The 15,815-nt window shown below is 37.4% G+C and overlaps 2 protein-coding genes across 2 annotated transcripts in view; both read right to left on the bottom strand.

The window, feature by feature from the left end:
• The window catches only part of LOC124521069 (transmembrane protease serine 11G-like), a 52,263-nt gene extending 50,398 nt beyond the window's left edge, over positions 1-1,865 (bottom strand). The window contains exons 1-2 of the mRNA XM_047092249.1: positions 1,814-1,865; positions 1,070-1,130 (exon numbers count right to left, since the gene is read on the bottom strand). Coding sequence (XP_046948205.1) covers positions 1,070-1,130; positions 1,814-1,865 — 113 coding nt within the window. The remainder of the gene's footprint in view (positions 1-1,069; positions 1,131-1,813) is intronic.
• Positions 1,866-7,679: 5,814 nt separating this feature from the next.
• LOC124521070 (transmembrane protease serine 11F) overlaps positions 7,680-15,815 on the bottom strand; it is a 71,024-nt gene continuing 62,888 nt past the window's right edge. Inside the window, exons 8-10 of the mRNA XM_047092250.1 lie at positions 14,011-14,270; positions 11,643-11,785; positions 7,680-7,838 (exon numbers count right to left, since the gene is read on the bottom strand). Of these exons, the coding sequence (XP_046948206.1) occupies positions 7,680-7,838; positions 11,643-11,785; positions 14,011-14,270 (562 nt within the window). The remainder of the gene's footprint in view (positions 7,839-11,642; positions 11,786-14,010; positions 14,271-15,815) is intronic.

Raw genomic sequence — 15,815 nt, forward strand, 5'->3', positions numbered from 1 at the left:
AGAAATTAGAGGTAATTGAAACAGAAGTGCAGGAGAATGGACTAGAGGACATGAAGTTGGAGAAGGAAGATCATTTTGGAGTTCTTCCAAAAATCTAGGCAGGGGATTATGGAGGCGGGGTCATTTGGAAGTTAGAGTCATTTGGATTTATGAGTTCAAAGAATTGAAACTAAGTGTGGATTATCCACTTGGCTGTTGAAATTGACTACAATGAAGACAGAAGTTAGGGAGAGAGATCTATTTTGAGCAGACACCTATTAAGTCAATAATTGTGAGGAGTGATCAAGAGGTTGGCAGTAATTAGGAGGCACAATGTGTGGAATAGATAGAGGTATGAGCCTATATACTAAAAATACTACATGTTTGGGGCACCTGGGTGGCGCAGTCGGTTAAGCGTCCGACTTCAGCCAGGTCACGATCTCGCGGTCCGAGAGTTCGAGCCCCGCCTCGGGCTCTGGGCTGATGGCTCAGAGCCTGGAGCCTGTTTCCGATTCTGTGTCTCCCTCTCTCTCTGCCCCTCCCCCGTTCATGCTCTGTCTCTCTCTGTCCCAAAAATAAATAAACGTTAAAAATACTACATGTTTTATACTAGTGTGTGGCAGTAATTGTTGGAAGACTACACAAGTATTTAGAAGCTTGTAATTAAGAGTTGGAGGAATTCTGACTGAATACTACAGCCAGAGAAAAAGGACAATCACTTGGGAAGCCTAAAATGAAGGGATATGTTAGATAGGGGCATCCAGATTTTGGTAAGCTGGTGGGGGAGCATTCTGTGAAAAGGTTGAGGGTCTAGGAATATTTTAATAAAAAGAAGCAAGGAAGACTCAGTGGAATCAGCTGAGAAAGAGGGTAGTAAAGAGGTTTTAAACCAAGGAGGGAAGAAAAAGAACAGTATGAGGAGGAAAAGAAACCATAAGCATAATGGGAAAGAAGCAAAGGTGGAAAGGGTAGGTGATTACAGGGCTCTTCATTTGGTGCAGGGCTAGGGGATTCATGGAGTGAGGAAGAGAAGGATGCCTAGGTTATAGCTCATGACCCTAGTATAAAATTTGGTTGACAGTAGACTAACCTGTCATTCTGGGCAAGGTCTGTGTAATGTAACAATTTGATGTAGCAACTCAAAGGTAGCCCTGAAAAAATAATTATACCAAACACGTAGTCATTGAAAAATATATAATGTGATCTCAGAAAAAAACCCATAATTTTATATATGCTTTAACGTCAACTTTGTAAAATATACATAAGGATTAGAAGATAAAAACAGAAATAGGTAAGCCAATACAATTGTGTGCACTCTCTCAAAAAGTATAGTTATAATGTTCCTATAGTATTTTTTCAAGAGATAAATCAATCATCCCTTTACTTTAAAAAAATATTTTATTCAGTAGTCCAACTATTTTATTTTCTCTGAAACTTTTATTAAGTAGCTGGTACTTAATATTTGTCTTTCCAATGGCTTCCTTTTTACTTTCAGATTCTTTTGATCTCTCCTCTCCATTTTTAAATTCTTTTCTCCGTAGTGCACTTCAGCCTAAGTTCATTTGGTTTTCTAATTCTCTTTCCCTGAGGATTATCACTTGTAGGACAAACACTAGTGGAGTGAATCCCAGGAGTTCAGTAATCTCCACTTACATCTAAACAAGAGGATACAGGTTTGAGGTTCGGCAAAAAGTGCTTGTTTTGAATACTGTGAAAGATTTCAAAGGTAAAGTAAGCATTGCTAAGAGAGTCATTCAAAATAGGGTTGGGAAGACCCTGAGGAAGCAGTTTATGCATGCCTCTTTCCATTTTTGGAGCGCCACGGATTTTTTACTTTTGTCAGCGGCAACTTGTCCATTACACGTGGACCGCCTTCTGGAACACATCCTGTATACTTCGGACTAAAATAGAGATAAGGTCCCATCTATTAGCTAAGTAGCCAATAAGTGTGTTAGATAGTTTAACTCTGTCAGCACCAATCATAATTCCATTGAAACAAGTTGTGTCACCTTGTGGTTTTTGCCTTGGTAACTCTGCACTCCCCGCTTGCATCTCCAGAGCACACTTTTTAATTTCTGTCCACTCTGTCTCCTGGATTGCAATCCTTAAGACCCCAAGTCAACACTTCTGGTTGCTTTACAGCCGCTTTTCCTTGGTTGACGATAGAGACGAAGGGGGTTATTAAAACCATTAGGAAGGCAATCCCATGCATTTATGAAATTTCTCTTCCTGGAAATATTTAAAAGGGGGACATCTGAGCATCTCTTACAGACAATACCTAGGTTTGGGGTAGAAAGAGAAGAAAGATCCAATGGGATGATCTCCTTATTTATGAAACTACATTTTTTAAATAAAAGTAGGGATATAGATTCTGACAATGGACCAAAATATATAAAAATAGAACTTCAAGGAAAGCTATGACAACTGGTTAGCTTACTCTTTATTGCATACCTTTGTTAAAGAATTTTTAATAATCCAAATATAGACTAACATATTACAAAGCAGACTCTTTAAAGTATACTTTGTTAAATTCTAATTTTGGAGTGCCTTTGATATTTTCCACTGTCAACTACACAATAGCTTTTAAAATGTTCCCAGCAGAGGGGTGCCTGGGTGACTCAGTTGGTCAAGTGTCCGACTCTTGATTTTGGCTCAAGTCATGATCTTGAGGTTTGTGAGTCTGAGCCCCTTTCAGGCTCCAAGCTGACAGCGCAGAGCTTGCTTGGGATTCTCTCTGCCTCTCTGCCCCTCTTCCCCTCCCCTGCTCTTTCTCTCTCTCTCTCTCAAAAATAAAATAAATAAACATTTAAAATCAAAATAAAATAAAATGTTGCCACTAGATTGATTATAGAGTTCTCTAACATGTTATAGTAAAATATGCTTTAAATGAAATGAATTTGGATTATAATCATTCTTAAAGCTATCAAGTGAACAACAATTTAATTTGCCTATTTTTCTTTTTGCAATAAATTAACAATAATAATACACATGAGTTGGATTATATATTATTTCTTTTCAAGAAAACGCTAAAGGGGCATCTGGGTGGCTCAGTTGATTAAGCATCTGACTTTGGCTCAGGTCATGATCTCTGAGTTTGGAGTTTGAGCCCTGCCTTGGGCTCTGTGCTGATAGCTCAGAGCCTGGAGCCTGCTTCAGATTCTGTTTCTCCCTCTCTCTCTCTCTGCCTCTCTCTCACTCACATTCTGTCTCTTTCTCTCTCAAAAATAAATAAAACATTAACAAAAAAAAATACTAAATATAATTCAACAAAACACTGGCATTTGCAAAATACACAAAGCAACTAGTATTGATAAATGAAAATGGTAACACTGTATAAAAATTTATGACAATCTTAGTGCAAGTTTGGCATCAACCATGCTGGTATTGGTGTCCAGCAATAAACTTTGCACTTTTCAAACAGGTTTTAAATATTCTCTGATTTTTAGATGGTATTATTCAACAGGAAAGTTTCATAAACATCATGAGGTAGGTAGATTAATGTTGCATTTCACAGATTGAAGCAGTTGGAAGCAAAGTTTTTAATTTTTATGACATGATTTTTAATTTTATGACATGATTGCATTTCTTATTAGCCATGTTAAAACTTTAAGGCAAGGAAAATATTGAAATCTGTAGAAGAATGTTTATTGGAAGTATTTACAGAAACAGCTTAGGGCACCTGAGTGGCTCAGTCGGTGGTTTGTCTCTGTGCTGAGTGTGGAGCCTGCTTGGGATTCTCTCTCTCCTCTCTCTGCCCCTCCTCTGCTCATGCGCTCCCTCTCTCTCTCTCAAAAGTAAATTAATAAACATTAAAAAAAACCCAACTCAATCAAAAATTTTAATTTGCTGAATTTTAGTGGGCTTTCTGTGTTTTATCTATTCATAAAACAGATTTTCTAATGAGGCAGTGAAAAGAGCAAAGAGAAAGACATTGGTTGTTTTAGTAGAGTTCAAAATCTTTTGCTGCTCGTTATTTAAAAATATAATCTAGATTTTTAATTTATACCATATTAAGGTTTTAAATTTGCTGTCAATTTACCTAGCTCTGCAGCTTTGCCTCATTAAATTTATCCTCCTTTCCTTAGGTATAGTTGGATATACTTTTGTTGTTTGTCTTAACAGTAAAACTGTTTTGGTCCAATGAAACTTTGCTGAATACTAAGTGAATTTAATTTTCCTCACTTTTTTTTTTTTTTTTTTTTTTTTTTTTTTTTTGCACAGAGAAACATTAGCTGGCAACAATCTAATTCCTGCGACTTCTAGAACTGTAATGTTCCTGGCTAGTGACAGCCACATAACAGATGAGAGTAGTGGGGGAAGACTAGACTGGCCACAAGGGTTCCAGTCATTTGTAACAAGGTTATTTTTCACTCTCATGAGCGCATGAAGGAATGCCTTAAATACATCCCCTCACCCTCAAACAAACATATTAACAAAGTGACAGATTTATTCAGTTGAAGAGGGTAGATTCCCATTGATGTACTTTTACTCTTACTGTTGAATTGTGAATTTCATTGAGAGATGGTTAAACATTGCAAAAATTTTGGTCCATTGTTGTTCTAGCATTAAAAACGAACCCTTTGGGGCGCCTGGGTGGCGCAGTCGGTTAAGCGTCCGACTTCAGCCAGGTCACGATCTTGCGGTCCGTGAGTTCGAGCCCCGCGTCAGGCTCTGGGCTGATGGCTCGGAGCCTGGAGCCTGTTTCCGATTCTGTGTCTCCCTCTCTCTCTGCCCCTCCCCCGTCCATGCTCTGTCTCTCTCTGTCCCAAAAATAAATAAACGTTGAAAAAAAAAAAAAAAAAAAAACGAACCCTTTAGTTCTCATGGCACCCCAAATGCCATCAGGATTCCACAGGGATTATGTGCTGTATTGTTTACTGTCAGTTTAATGGATTTGACCTGTCTTTCAAAACAATATGTCAAGCAAATTTTAGTGGTTTTTGTTTGTTTGTTTTTTTAAGATGAGAGTATTACTATAACATTTACAACACAGGAGGCAAAACCCAGGTTTGTTTGTTATTTGTTTTTTTTTAACCACAATATTTTTGCAAAATTCACAAGGCAATACTATTTATCAGTAAAAATGTGAACACTATTTTAAAAAATACAACCTTTTTTTACAATCTTAATGTATTTGCACCATCATCTGTACTGATATCAGTTTACAATAACACACTTCACATTTGTTTAGCAGGCTTTAAACATTCTTTGACTTTTCAACTTATTATTCAACAGGAAAGCCTCACAACAATCCCATGAGGTAGATAGTTAATGTCCCATTTGGTAGATGGAAAACATGAGGTAAAATACATTGCATGACTCCTATAATACCACTCAACAGATCAGGTATCAAACTAAAAATAGGACATATGAATCCTGTTTTAAAAATCCACTTTTCCATTTCTCAGATTTACTTATGGCCTTTTGTATTTATTGCTCTCATTTGTGTTAAAATGTCACTGAACTGAATTTGAACTGAGCATTGAATCATTTAAATCAGTGTGCAGTTTCACAGGCACTTCTATGCAAAAAAGCTATCAGTCTTATGAAATGTAAATATAGTTACACAAAAGCATATATTCATTGTTAGAGAACTTACACAGTAGAAATTTATTGATTTTGTAGACAGATTTGTTTTCCTCTTTCTACAAAAGACTATGTTTAGCTTTAATATAAAAAGGTCTATTATGAATCAAATACATCTTAAATATGCTAAATATTCTCTAGGAAGCTTTTGTTTCTCTGCATAGAAGGAAGTATAAACATTCAAGTTTTTACTCTGCTTCTATTGATATTTAGTTATTAGCAGTCATCAACTCAGAAATGTGGTGACATTTTCCTTTTAAAGGAGAGTGTGAGTGGATGACCCTTTTGTGTTTATTGTATCTCAATATTAAGATGTAAATGATAACTAGGAAAGTTTTTAAGTTATATTTATCTTGTTTACATATATTACAGATAAACATACATACATGTAAATTAACAAAACTTTGTCATTAAAGAAATAGAAAGGCTAGATTTTTCTCTGATACATCAGAACAAGAAATCAAGCACTTTGGTCGTACATGTGAACCCTGAAGATGAATACTGCTGCATCTCTGTAGTCACAACCCCGGTGACTGATGGCCACACACCCTACAACTATGTCTATAACCAGACATAGTCCTAAACATATTGAGATATCAAAACATGATTTTGAAAATCCAGTAGATCACTTAGGGTTTTTTTTTACAGTGTAATTTAAGCATTCTTAAATCAATTACATGATTTTAAAGAAGGGACTGCTTTTAAAAAATATACTGTTTTATTGAGTCCAAAGCACATTAATAATAATTGACAGTAGCTAGTTCATATTGAGAGACTACTGTGTGCAGACACTGTTCCAAGTGCTTTACTTTTACTAATGCATTTAATCCTCATAACAACCATGTGAGGTAGGTATTATTTTTATTCTAATTGTAGAGATAAAAGTGCTAATGCACAGAGATGTCAAGAAACCTGCATCAGGACACACAGTTCATACGTGGCAAAGCCAACATTTAGCCTGGGCAGTCTGGTTCCAAAGGCTGTGCTCTCTGCCATTAGACTCTGAGCTGTATTTAAGTCCCAAAGCCATTCACTCATTTGACAAAGTTAATTTATCTTAAAACTCATGTAGGCATTCCTTTCCTCCACATACAGGAAATATCCACATAGTGCCTAATATATGTGAGGCACTGTCCGAAGTGCTTACGCAAATCAATTCTCCCAACCTGATAGATATCTGACCTGGCAGAGAGCCGAAGACTTTACAATTCTATGCTTACAAAAGCACCAGTTACTGTATGCTGCTGTACATATTTCTAAATAGATAATTGGATAGCTCATTCCACCAAAAATCTAAGGTGTGTTTTTCTTGCTCTTAATCATTTGAAAGCAACTCAACTAGCCTATGTCCCATCAGTTCTTTTTATCCTCCTCGTACACATGGAAAAATGCTCCCAAGATTCTTTTTTTTCTTCTTTCTGGCCTGACTTCAATTGATATATGGATGGCAAGATGCTGTTAAAGAATAAATCAGAAACACTCCTTCACAATACAGCTTTTATCCTGAAGCTAGTCTTTGTGTATGTAAGTGTTAACAGCAAGTTCAGGTACACCCAAACATCTTCTAAATCACAAGTCTTATTAATGATAATGCTTTGTATTATTATTTAGAAACACATGTTAGAGTTCAAGTTATATTGTAATTCCATGCTTCTCCATTCTAGCCAGTGAACGTCCAGCCATCAGTCTTTGAATGTTGAAGCTCTGAATTCTCAGGAAGACAGCTGTTTGATACAAGAGTCACAGGTGCTCCAGGATATACTCTGAGTAAGTTTTTGGCAGCCCTGGCAGCTCATCATATCCTGTGAAAAATGATGTTCCTTGTCTTCCACTGGGGGAAACCATTATAAATAGTCCTCTTATTATAAGTACCACAGTTTCCCTTGTGAGGAGCTGGTGCTATTGCCATTTGCTCTGTCTTCCTCCCACAGGGTAGAGAAAGAGTTCGGTCACTTGCGTGCAAAGACTACTTCATGATATTACATAGGTCTGAGTCAGAGGATTTCTTGACATCCAGAAAAAGCACTGATCCAAACCGCATGAATATAAATAATATACAATATGCAGGAATTTCAGCTTCATATGCCATGCATATAATTCATAGACAATTCACACTAGATACCAGTCTTTGAGGCAATCCATCCTCGATACTGAGTCACTCTTGTATAGACCCCAGGTTTCTTGGGAAGAGCACATGATTGTCCCCAACTTACTATACCAACTAAGTACCAGATGTCATGATTATCATAAACCAGAGGACCACCAGAATCGCCCTTGAGAAAAAACAAAAATATATTTAGAATTATAAACTCTTACTCGGGAGGTAGGTCACTGCAATCATCTCCCTTCCACAGACAAAAAGGAAACTGGCATGCAGAACATGCAGCCAGACTAGAGATAGATTATATAATGTTTCTCTGAATTGAGTTAAAATTTTATTCTAAACTTTAAAGTGCAATGGTTACATTATTTCTGGTTCAGCATCGTTGTTTTTTTTTAAGTCCTAGTTTTTTTTTTTAAGTTTATTTATTTTGAGAGAAAGAGAGAGAGAAAGAGAAAGAGAGAGGGCGCTAGCACAAGTTGGGGAGGGGCAGAGAGAGAGGGAGAGAGACAATCCCAAGCAGGCTCCACACCGTCAGCATGGAGTCTGATGCAGGGCTCAAATTCAGGAACCATGAGATCATGACCTGAGCTGAAATCAAGAGTTGTACGCTTAACCAACTAAGCCACCCAGGTGCCCCCTTGCTAGTTTCATTAGACGCTTTTTCATGGGTTAGTAAGTATATATACAAAATATTAAATATGAAGTTAGTATATATGGGAATAGGTGGAAAGTTTTGATGATCTCCAAATATTCTTAGCTAGACTCAATGTTATAGACTGATTCTTGGTCTCCTTGGCTTTCATGCACCTAATTATAATTATGCTTGCTTGCTGAATTTTATATAAACACTCCTAAATCTGTTTTGGAATAAGGACAGTTAAGTACATAAACAGATATACATGTAGAGTTTAAAAGTGTGGTCTTGGTATTTGAACCGCTTATGTTTTAGGATTAGCTCTATCGATTACTGTCTATGTGACTTAGGGTAAAATATGTAAGCTCTCTGTGCCTGTTCTACCTCATTCATTTATTCTTTTGTGAAGTACTTAATAAGTTCCAGCTATGTGTCCCAGGCTCAGGCCTGGAACCTGCTTCAGATTCTGTGTCTCTCTTGCTCTCTGCCCCTCCCCACTCATGTTCTGTCTCTGTCTCTCAAATTAAATTAAACAAGCCCACAAATAAATGCAAGGTGACTACTATGGTAAATGCTATGGAAACATACATAGGGGAATAGGACTGGTCAGGGAGGTCAGGAAAGTTTTCCTTGATGAGATGTAATTGAGCTGATATCTAAAGAATTTAACCTTTATGAAAAGGGAGGTGGCTATATAACATGTTCTAGGCAAAGGGAACAGTACTGCAAATGCTCTGTGACATGAAGAAACCTGGCATATGCAAAAGCCTGGGGCAGCGTGGAGTCTGTAAAGGTCAAGAAACTAGTCCTGGAGAAACCCTGAGGGTCTTGCTTAGAAGTTATATTTTCTATCTTAAGACTGAAGGTAAACCACTGGAGTGTTTTAAGAAGGAGGCTTACAAGATCAGATTAACATCTTGTAAATCATCCTGGCTTTCATTTGACTAATGGACTATAGGAGCATAAGTGTGAATATAAGGAAATGAGCTAGATGAATAATTCCTTTAGATCGGGGAGTGTGAGGAAAAAGTAGGGAAAAGGAGGTAACATCCATGGGATTAGGTAATCTGTTGGGTATGGGGGAGGGAAAGAAAGCTAGAATGTCTTCTAGTTTTCTGCTTTAACAGAGTGAAAAGGGATGCCATTCACAGAGACAAAATAAAGGAAGAGGGTCAGTGGGGAGGGAAAAAGAACAGAATCAGGTGCAACATTTTGAATTTGAGATATCTTTGAAATATCCAAGGGGAGCTGTCAAGTAGGAGTTGAATATATAAATCTGGAGATAAAAGGGGAGGTTGGGGCTAAACGTATAAATTCATGAATCATCTGTCAAAGGATGGCATTTGAAGCTAAAGAGGAAAATCAGATCCTCTAGGGAGAAAGTATAGAGTAAAAAGAGGAGCAGACATAGAATAGATCAAAATTTAATGGCTGAGATTAAGAGAATGAACCTGAAAAGGAAACAGAGAAGAAGTAGACAGAGGTGTAAGTTGAAAATCATTATAAGCCAAGGAAGACAAGAAAGAGGGAGTGGTAGGCATTATTAAATGGTGCTAGGAGGGGAAAAAAAAGGAATAGGACAAAAATACATTTACTGAAGGGCATTGGTGGGTTAGTGAAAACCTCAGGAAGAGTTATTTTGAAGTGAAAGGGCAGAAATCATACTGAAATGGTTTGAAGAGTTAGTGAGAGGTGAGAAAATTGAGACAATGGATATAGACATTTTCCCAAATATTTCACGGTAAAGAGATAAGATGCAGTGCTAGCTGGAGGCATTATAAGTCAAGAAAAAGTTAGAGGTTTTTCCCCCCTAACTTGAGAGATATGAGTAGAGAAGGAGCTAGGTATAAGAGAAATGTTAACTATGTTAACTATGGGTTCAGATGAAGGCACGTCTGCATTCATGGTGTTGGAAGATGAGGCAATTCTTCACTTACGATTTCTACTTTTCTTTGAAAACTGGGAAGCAAAATTATCAGTTGAAAATAAAGAGGTTGAAAAAAACCAGAAGTTAAGGAAAGTGGAAAATGTTGAGTAAGTTCAGAGAAAGGTAGATTTGGAAAAAAAATAGTAGGATTGTCACTTTTGTTATCTGAAACCTAAAGTGGAACCAATGTGTTGTGTTGTATTTTTTCCAGGAGCATTTGATATCCTTGGTGCAGGCAGAGAGAGAGAGTAGATTGTGAAGTTCTTCTGGTTTTGGGACTTTGTCAGATAGAAACACTGAAAAGACAGATCAACAAGAGAACTTAGGATATTAGCAAAAGTGTTCAAAAAATTATTAATAGTGAAATCTAAATTGGACAAGTGGACAATGGAAGAAAGGATTAATGGAATGTGATAAAGCAGAGAAGCGATGGTCTATAGGTCTTTATGAAGTTGAAGAAAAGTGGTATTTTATTTGGCCAACAAATATCTGTGCCAGGCACTGATTTAGGTGTTGTTAATACAATAGTGAATTAAATAGACCCCCCCCCCAAATCCATGCCTTCTTGAAGTTTATATTCTAGTTTAGTGGGAGAGACAGACAATAAACCATCTAAATAAATTGTCTGTTGGATGGCAATAGAAGGTGAAGGTAAAGATAAAACAAAGAAGGGACATAATGTACATTTCTGTAGACTGTGTAAGTTGGGGAGTGAGGATGGGTAGACAGGGGTATAATATAAAGGGTATGGCCAAGGGAGCAGGAATAGCTTGACATGCAGGCAGGAAGTTAAATAGGAAGATTGGGGAATCAGTGTTCTTGGAGATGAAAGGCTCAAAATGTGGCCCTAGAAATGTGGCTCAGAAGTGGAGATCAATGGGAGTAGGAGGTCTAGGAACTAAGAATCCAGCATTTAAATGAGCCAGTGTTAATAATGCAGGCTTGGGATGGACAAGAAACCTGTTTCAGGTGTTAACGTCATTAATAGTGGGAGGGACACAGACACTTGGAGGCCAGGAGATGAAAGTAAGATACATGAGATATGATGCCAGAGCTGAATAAGGTGATCTTCAGAGGAGAGGTTTCTCTGTCTTTTGTTTCCAGTTCTGTTTAAGAAAATAACAATAGAACAGAAGAGTAATTGTTTGAACCAAAAATAGGGAGCAATAGACTTTAATCTCCCAATTTGTAAAAATCGTACCTCTTTGATTTCACTATTTTAAATGAAATAAGCACTTGGCTTGACATACAGTAAATACTTAATACAAGAACTTTTTAAATTATGATTATTAAATAAGCTGAATTCTTGGTGAAATAGATGACTTTTTTCTGCTAGGGGAAATGTATGCCAAATTTATAAATAGCTAATGGGAATTTTCTTTTCAAAGTTTTGAACTTGACTTTGGACTTACCTTACACGCATCTACTTTTCCTTCCATGAATCCAGCACATAGCATTCCTGAAGTTATCAGGCCATCATACACATCCTTTCTGTTACACACATCCGTGCTTATGGTTTCCACCCTGGCTTGCCGAAGTTTGTTTTGCGTGGGTCCTATTATATAAACACACACATACAAACACACACACACACAAGCAAAAAATATGTTCTTTGAATATAACTGTATCTAAGACATGGAATAAGTATGTGTTGTATATTTCTAGGAACAAAAGCACAAAATCAAAAGATTATTTTATTAACATTAATTATAATTAATTATTGCCTTATTTATGTTCTGTATCATAAATGTCTAAATTCAAGGAACCATGCATATGCATACCCCAATATTATATCATATCTGTGAATCTTCAAGCCATTAGAAATCCTTACAACTGGGGCGCCTGGGTGGCTCAGTTGGTTGAGCGTCCAGCTTCAGTTCAGGTCATGATCTTGCGGTCTGTGAGTTTGAGCCCCTCGTCAGGCTCTATGTTGACAGCTCAGAGCCAGGAGCCTGCTTCGGATTCTGTGTCCCTCTATCTCTCTCTGCCCCTCCCCCACTCATACTCTGTCTGTGTCTCAGAAATAAATAAACATAAAAAAAAGGAGAAATCCTTACAACTACATGTAATAGTGTGTGTGTGTGTGTGTGTGTGTGTGTGTGTGTGTCTACACTTTTTTTTTCCTGAGGAGAGGGTTCATCACATTGATCTTGACTAACCAGTAGCCTTTTATGTATAAGGAAATCAACGCTTAGGGAAGTACATTGATTTTCTGAAAGATATTCAAGTAAAAACCAGTACATGAGCTGCACAGAGCTATGTTCCCTACTCTGTGCTGTGGCAAATTATTTAGAGGTGCCTTGAAGCATGGGAAAAAGAACCAATGCCCACAATATGCCATAAATGTGATGCCAGTACAAAGCAAGACTGGATTTTAGAAGAAGGTAAATAGCATATGGTTCCAGATTGAAGCTGCTGGTGAATAGTCTTAGACTAGTGATAAGAGAAGAGAACACAAAAAGAGACTTATAACAACATCTCACAAAGTCACGCTAGAGATGCATGGGGCATTTGGGAAATTTCACATATAATAGAGTTCTGTCAAGAAAAAAAATCCAGATTTAAATATTAGCAGGGGTGCCTGGGTGGCTTAGTCGGTTGAGTGTCCGACTTCGGCTCAGGTCATGATTTCACAGTTCATGTGTTTGAACCCTGCATCGGGCTCTGTGCTGACAGCTCAGAGCCTGGAGCCTGCTTCAGATTCTGTGTCTCCCTCTTTCTCTGCCCCTTCCCCACTCATGCTCTGTCTCTCTCTCTCTCAAAATAAATAAACATTATAAAAAATGTAAATATATATTAACATTTGTCTCTTACTTTTTTCAGGATATCTTTGACAGAACCTTAAACATTTATTTCCCATTTTATTTTATCTGGTTTTTTTTTTTAAGTTTATTTTGAGAGAGAGAGTATGTGAGTAGGGAAAGAGAGAGGGAGAGAGAATCCTGAGCAGGCTCCATGTTGTCAGCACAGAGCTCAACACAGGGCTCAAACCCAGTAACCAGGACATCATGACCTGAGCTAAAATCAGGGGTTGGACACTCAGCTGACTGAGCCACCCGGGCACCCCTTATTTCCCATTTTAAAATATTCAATTAATCTCTCTATTTAGAGTGAAATGAACTGGTACCTATAAATATTAAATTCTGGTCTTCAATTTATAAAATTTTAGAACTGATGTCTTTGAACCAACCAGGAGGTGACAGGTGAAAAGAAATGTATGTTAAATTAAACAATCAAAATGAAAATTCTCAAAACATTCACAAAACACTTTTATGTTTATGGTCATCATAAATCCCCATTAAATGAGGAAGTACTTAAGGAAGGAAGGAAGGAAGGAAGGAAGGAAGGAAGAAAGAAAGAAAGAAAGAAAGAAAGAAAGAAAGAAAGAAAGAAAGAAAGAAAAGGGAAAGAAAAAGTTATCAGTAAGACTGTGATCTGAAGTATATGCTAACTAGGAGCTTCTACATTGGGAAATATACAATTCAGAATCATTTACTCCCTTATAGTCCCATAGTATTTTGTCCCTTCTTGTAGCACCTAAAGTAGTCTGATATGCTGTTCTCAGTTAGCCTCACCCCTTTTTCATCATTGCTCCAATTAATTGTGAACTCAAGGAATGGGACTTGATTCCTTTTTAACCTACAAATTCCTGTTCTGCTCTGGGCTGTACACATTGGAACCATCATTATTTTTATGAAAAGTCTAAAGAGAGATTCTCTAGGACAGCTTGTTAGAGCTCAAGACAATTGTGTACTAAGTATATTAGGTTGAACCACTCACCATCATCTACAATGGATCCAAAACCTGTGACAAATACACTTGTTTTAGGTGGCAACTTTATAGATGAATCTGGGAGGCAAACTCTCTGGACTATATTTGAAAACTCAACTCGGTTGGTAAGCTGAGCCAAGGCAATGTCATTTTCATTTGTTTCCCTATGGTAATTTTCATGAAGGATAATTTTCCCCAGGCTTCGTTGCACTGCAGGTGGTGTAATAGTTGTACCAAAAGTAGCAATCCATTGACTTGGGTCTTTATTTCTGCAAAGAAAATCACAGGGTAAGATTTGTGATGCTTACCTGTGTCATCTAAAAAAGATTGAGACTGTATTTCTCGCAACTATTGGGATTATGCTCCTGAAAAATCTCTCTGGTGAGAGAATTTGCAGTTGGCCTTAAGGCAGAGAGTTTAAAATATTAATGAGACAAATGCGAGTACAAAAGCTCTTAAAGATATTTTGGAATTTCCATGCTTTGTTTAGATTAATAATAGTAATGGGTATTTTATAATTAATTGTCAATCTTCTAATTCCTTGTTCATTAAAAACTCTTCAGATTCTCTTTCTTCTTCTATAATTTCAATGAAATGTGTAGAAAATCATTTTGTTTTGGGTAATATGGATAGTAGGAGGCATTTTCCCTGTGTATCAGATACTTCATCCATTCTAACTTTATGACTCACTTGTTGGTTCTTGTTTCTGGGTCTTACCATGATCTTTGGGACAAAGTATAATCTGGCCTGCTTCACAAACCCTCATGTGTATACAGGTTTGTTTTTTTTGCCCTCTGCCCATACACAACCCCAATATTCAAGGGCTAAGCAGATTTAACTCCATGTCAGGCTGTTAGAGGTTCTTTCCTACCCCCCAATCCCTTTGATCTGGCTTTCTCAGTCCCTCTTAGTATTTTTCAGGCTCTCCCTTCACACAGAAGTTTTTCTCTCTCACGAGCTTGTATTACAAGGAAATTCTGTCTAGTCCTATTATCTCTTTACCTCCCTATTTGTCCTCAAAGTCCAGTTCCCTCTTTTTCTAATTATTCCTGTGAGGAATGACTAGAAATACTGTACATATAAACTTGAAATTCTCTATGTAAAGGAAACTATGTAGAAGGAAATCACACAGAGGAGAATTCATAAAGGGGATTTTCTCATTCATACAGGATTACAATGCTGGTGAATCATAAACTTCTTAGTGAAAAACCAGAAAGATCAGTGATTTTCAAAGTACTCTGCACTGCTTCAGGATGAGCAGGACTGGTGGGTGTGGGAGTGGGGAGGGGGAGGAAAGGGACATGGTGGGGAGCTGGAGATGGGGAAGGCTGTTTTACTTATTTATACTTTAAAGGAATATTTTATTTGATGCAGAAATCTTAGGGCTGAAGATTTCTTTTGAAAACTAGAATTCTGGTAGATAAGAAGACATATGTGATTTCAGTCCTTAAGGAACTCATAAACCAATTGAGTAGATCAAATAGAGATACCCTATCCCGGGAGGCCTGAGTGGCTCAGTTGGTTAAGTGACTGATTCTTGATTTCAGCTCAGATCATCATCCCATGGTTTGTGAGTTCGAACCCCACGTTGGGCTCCATGCTGCCTTCACAGAACCTGCTTGGGATTCTCTCTCTCTTTCTCTCTCTGTCCCTTTCCCACCTGATATCTCTATCTCCTTCTCTCAAAATAAATTAATGAACATTAAAAAAATAAATTATAGGAATACCCTATCACTCCATGCATTATGTGCCAGAAAGGAGACCTCATTTAAAAGGCCCAGCTCAATCCATACTTTATGGATAAGGACACTGAA

This window comes from Lynx rufus, unplaced genomic scaffold (genome assembly GCF_022079265.1).
Source record: "Lynx rufus isolate CCGP_SWC_20201006 ecotype Redwood Valley unplaced genomic scaffold, mLynRuf1.p SCAF_3, whole genome shotgun sequence".
NCBI classification, from domain to species: Eukaryota; Metazoa; Chordata; class Mammalia; order Carnivora; family Felidae; genus Lynx; species Lynx rufus.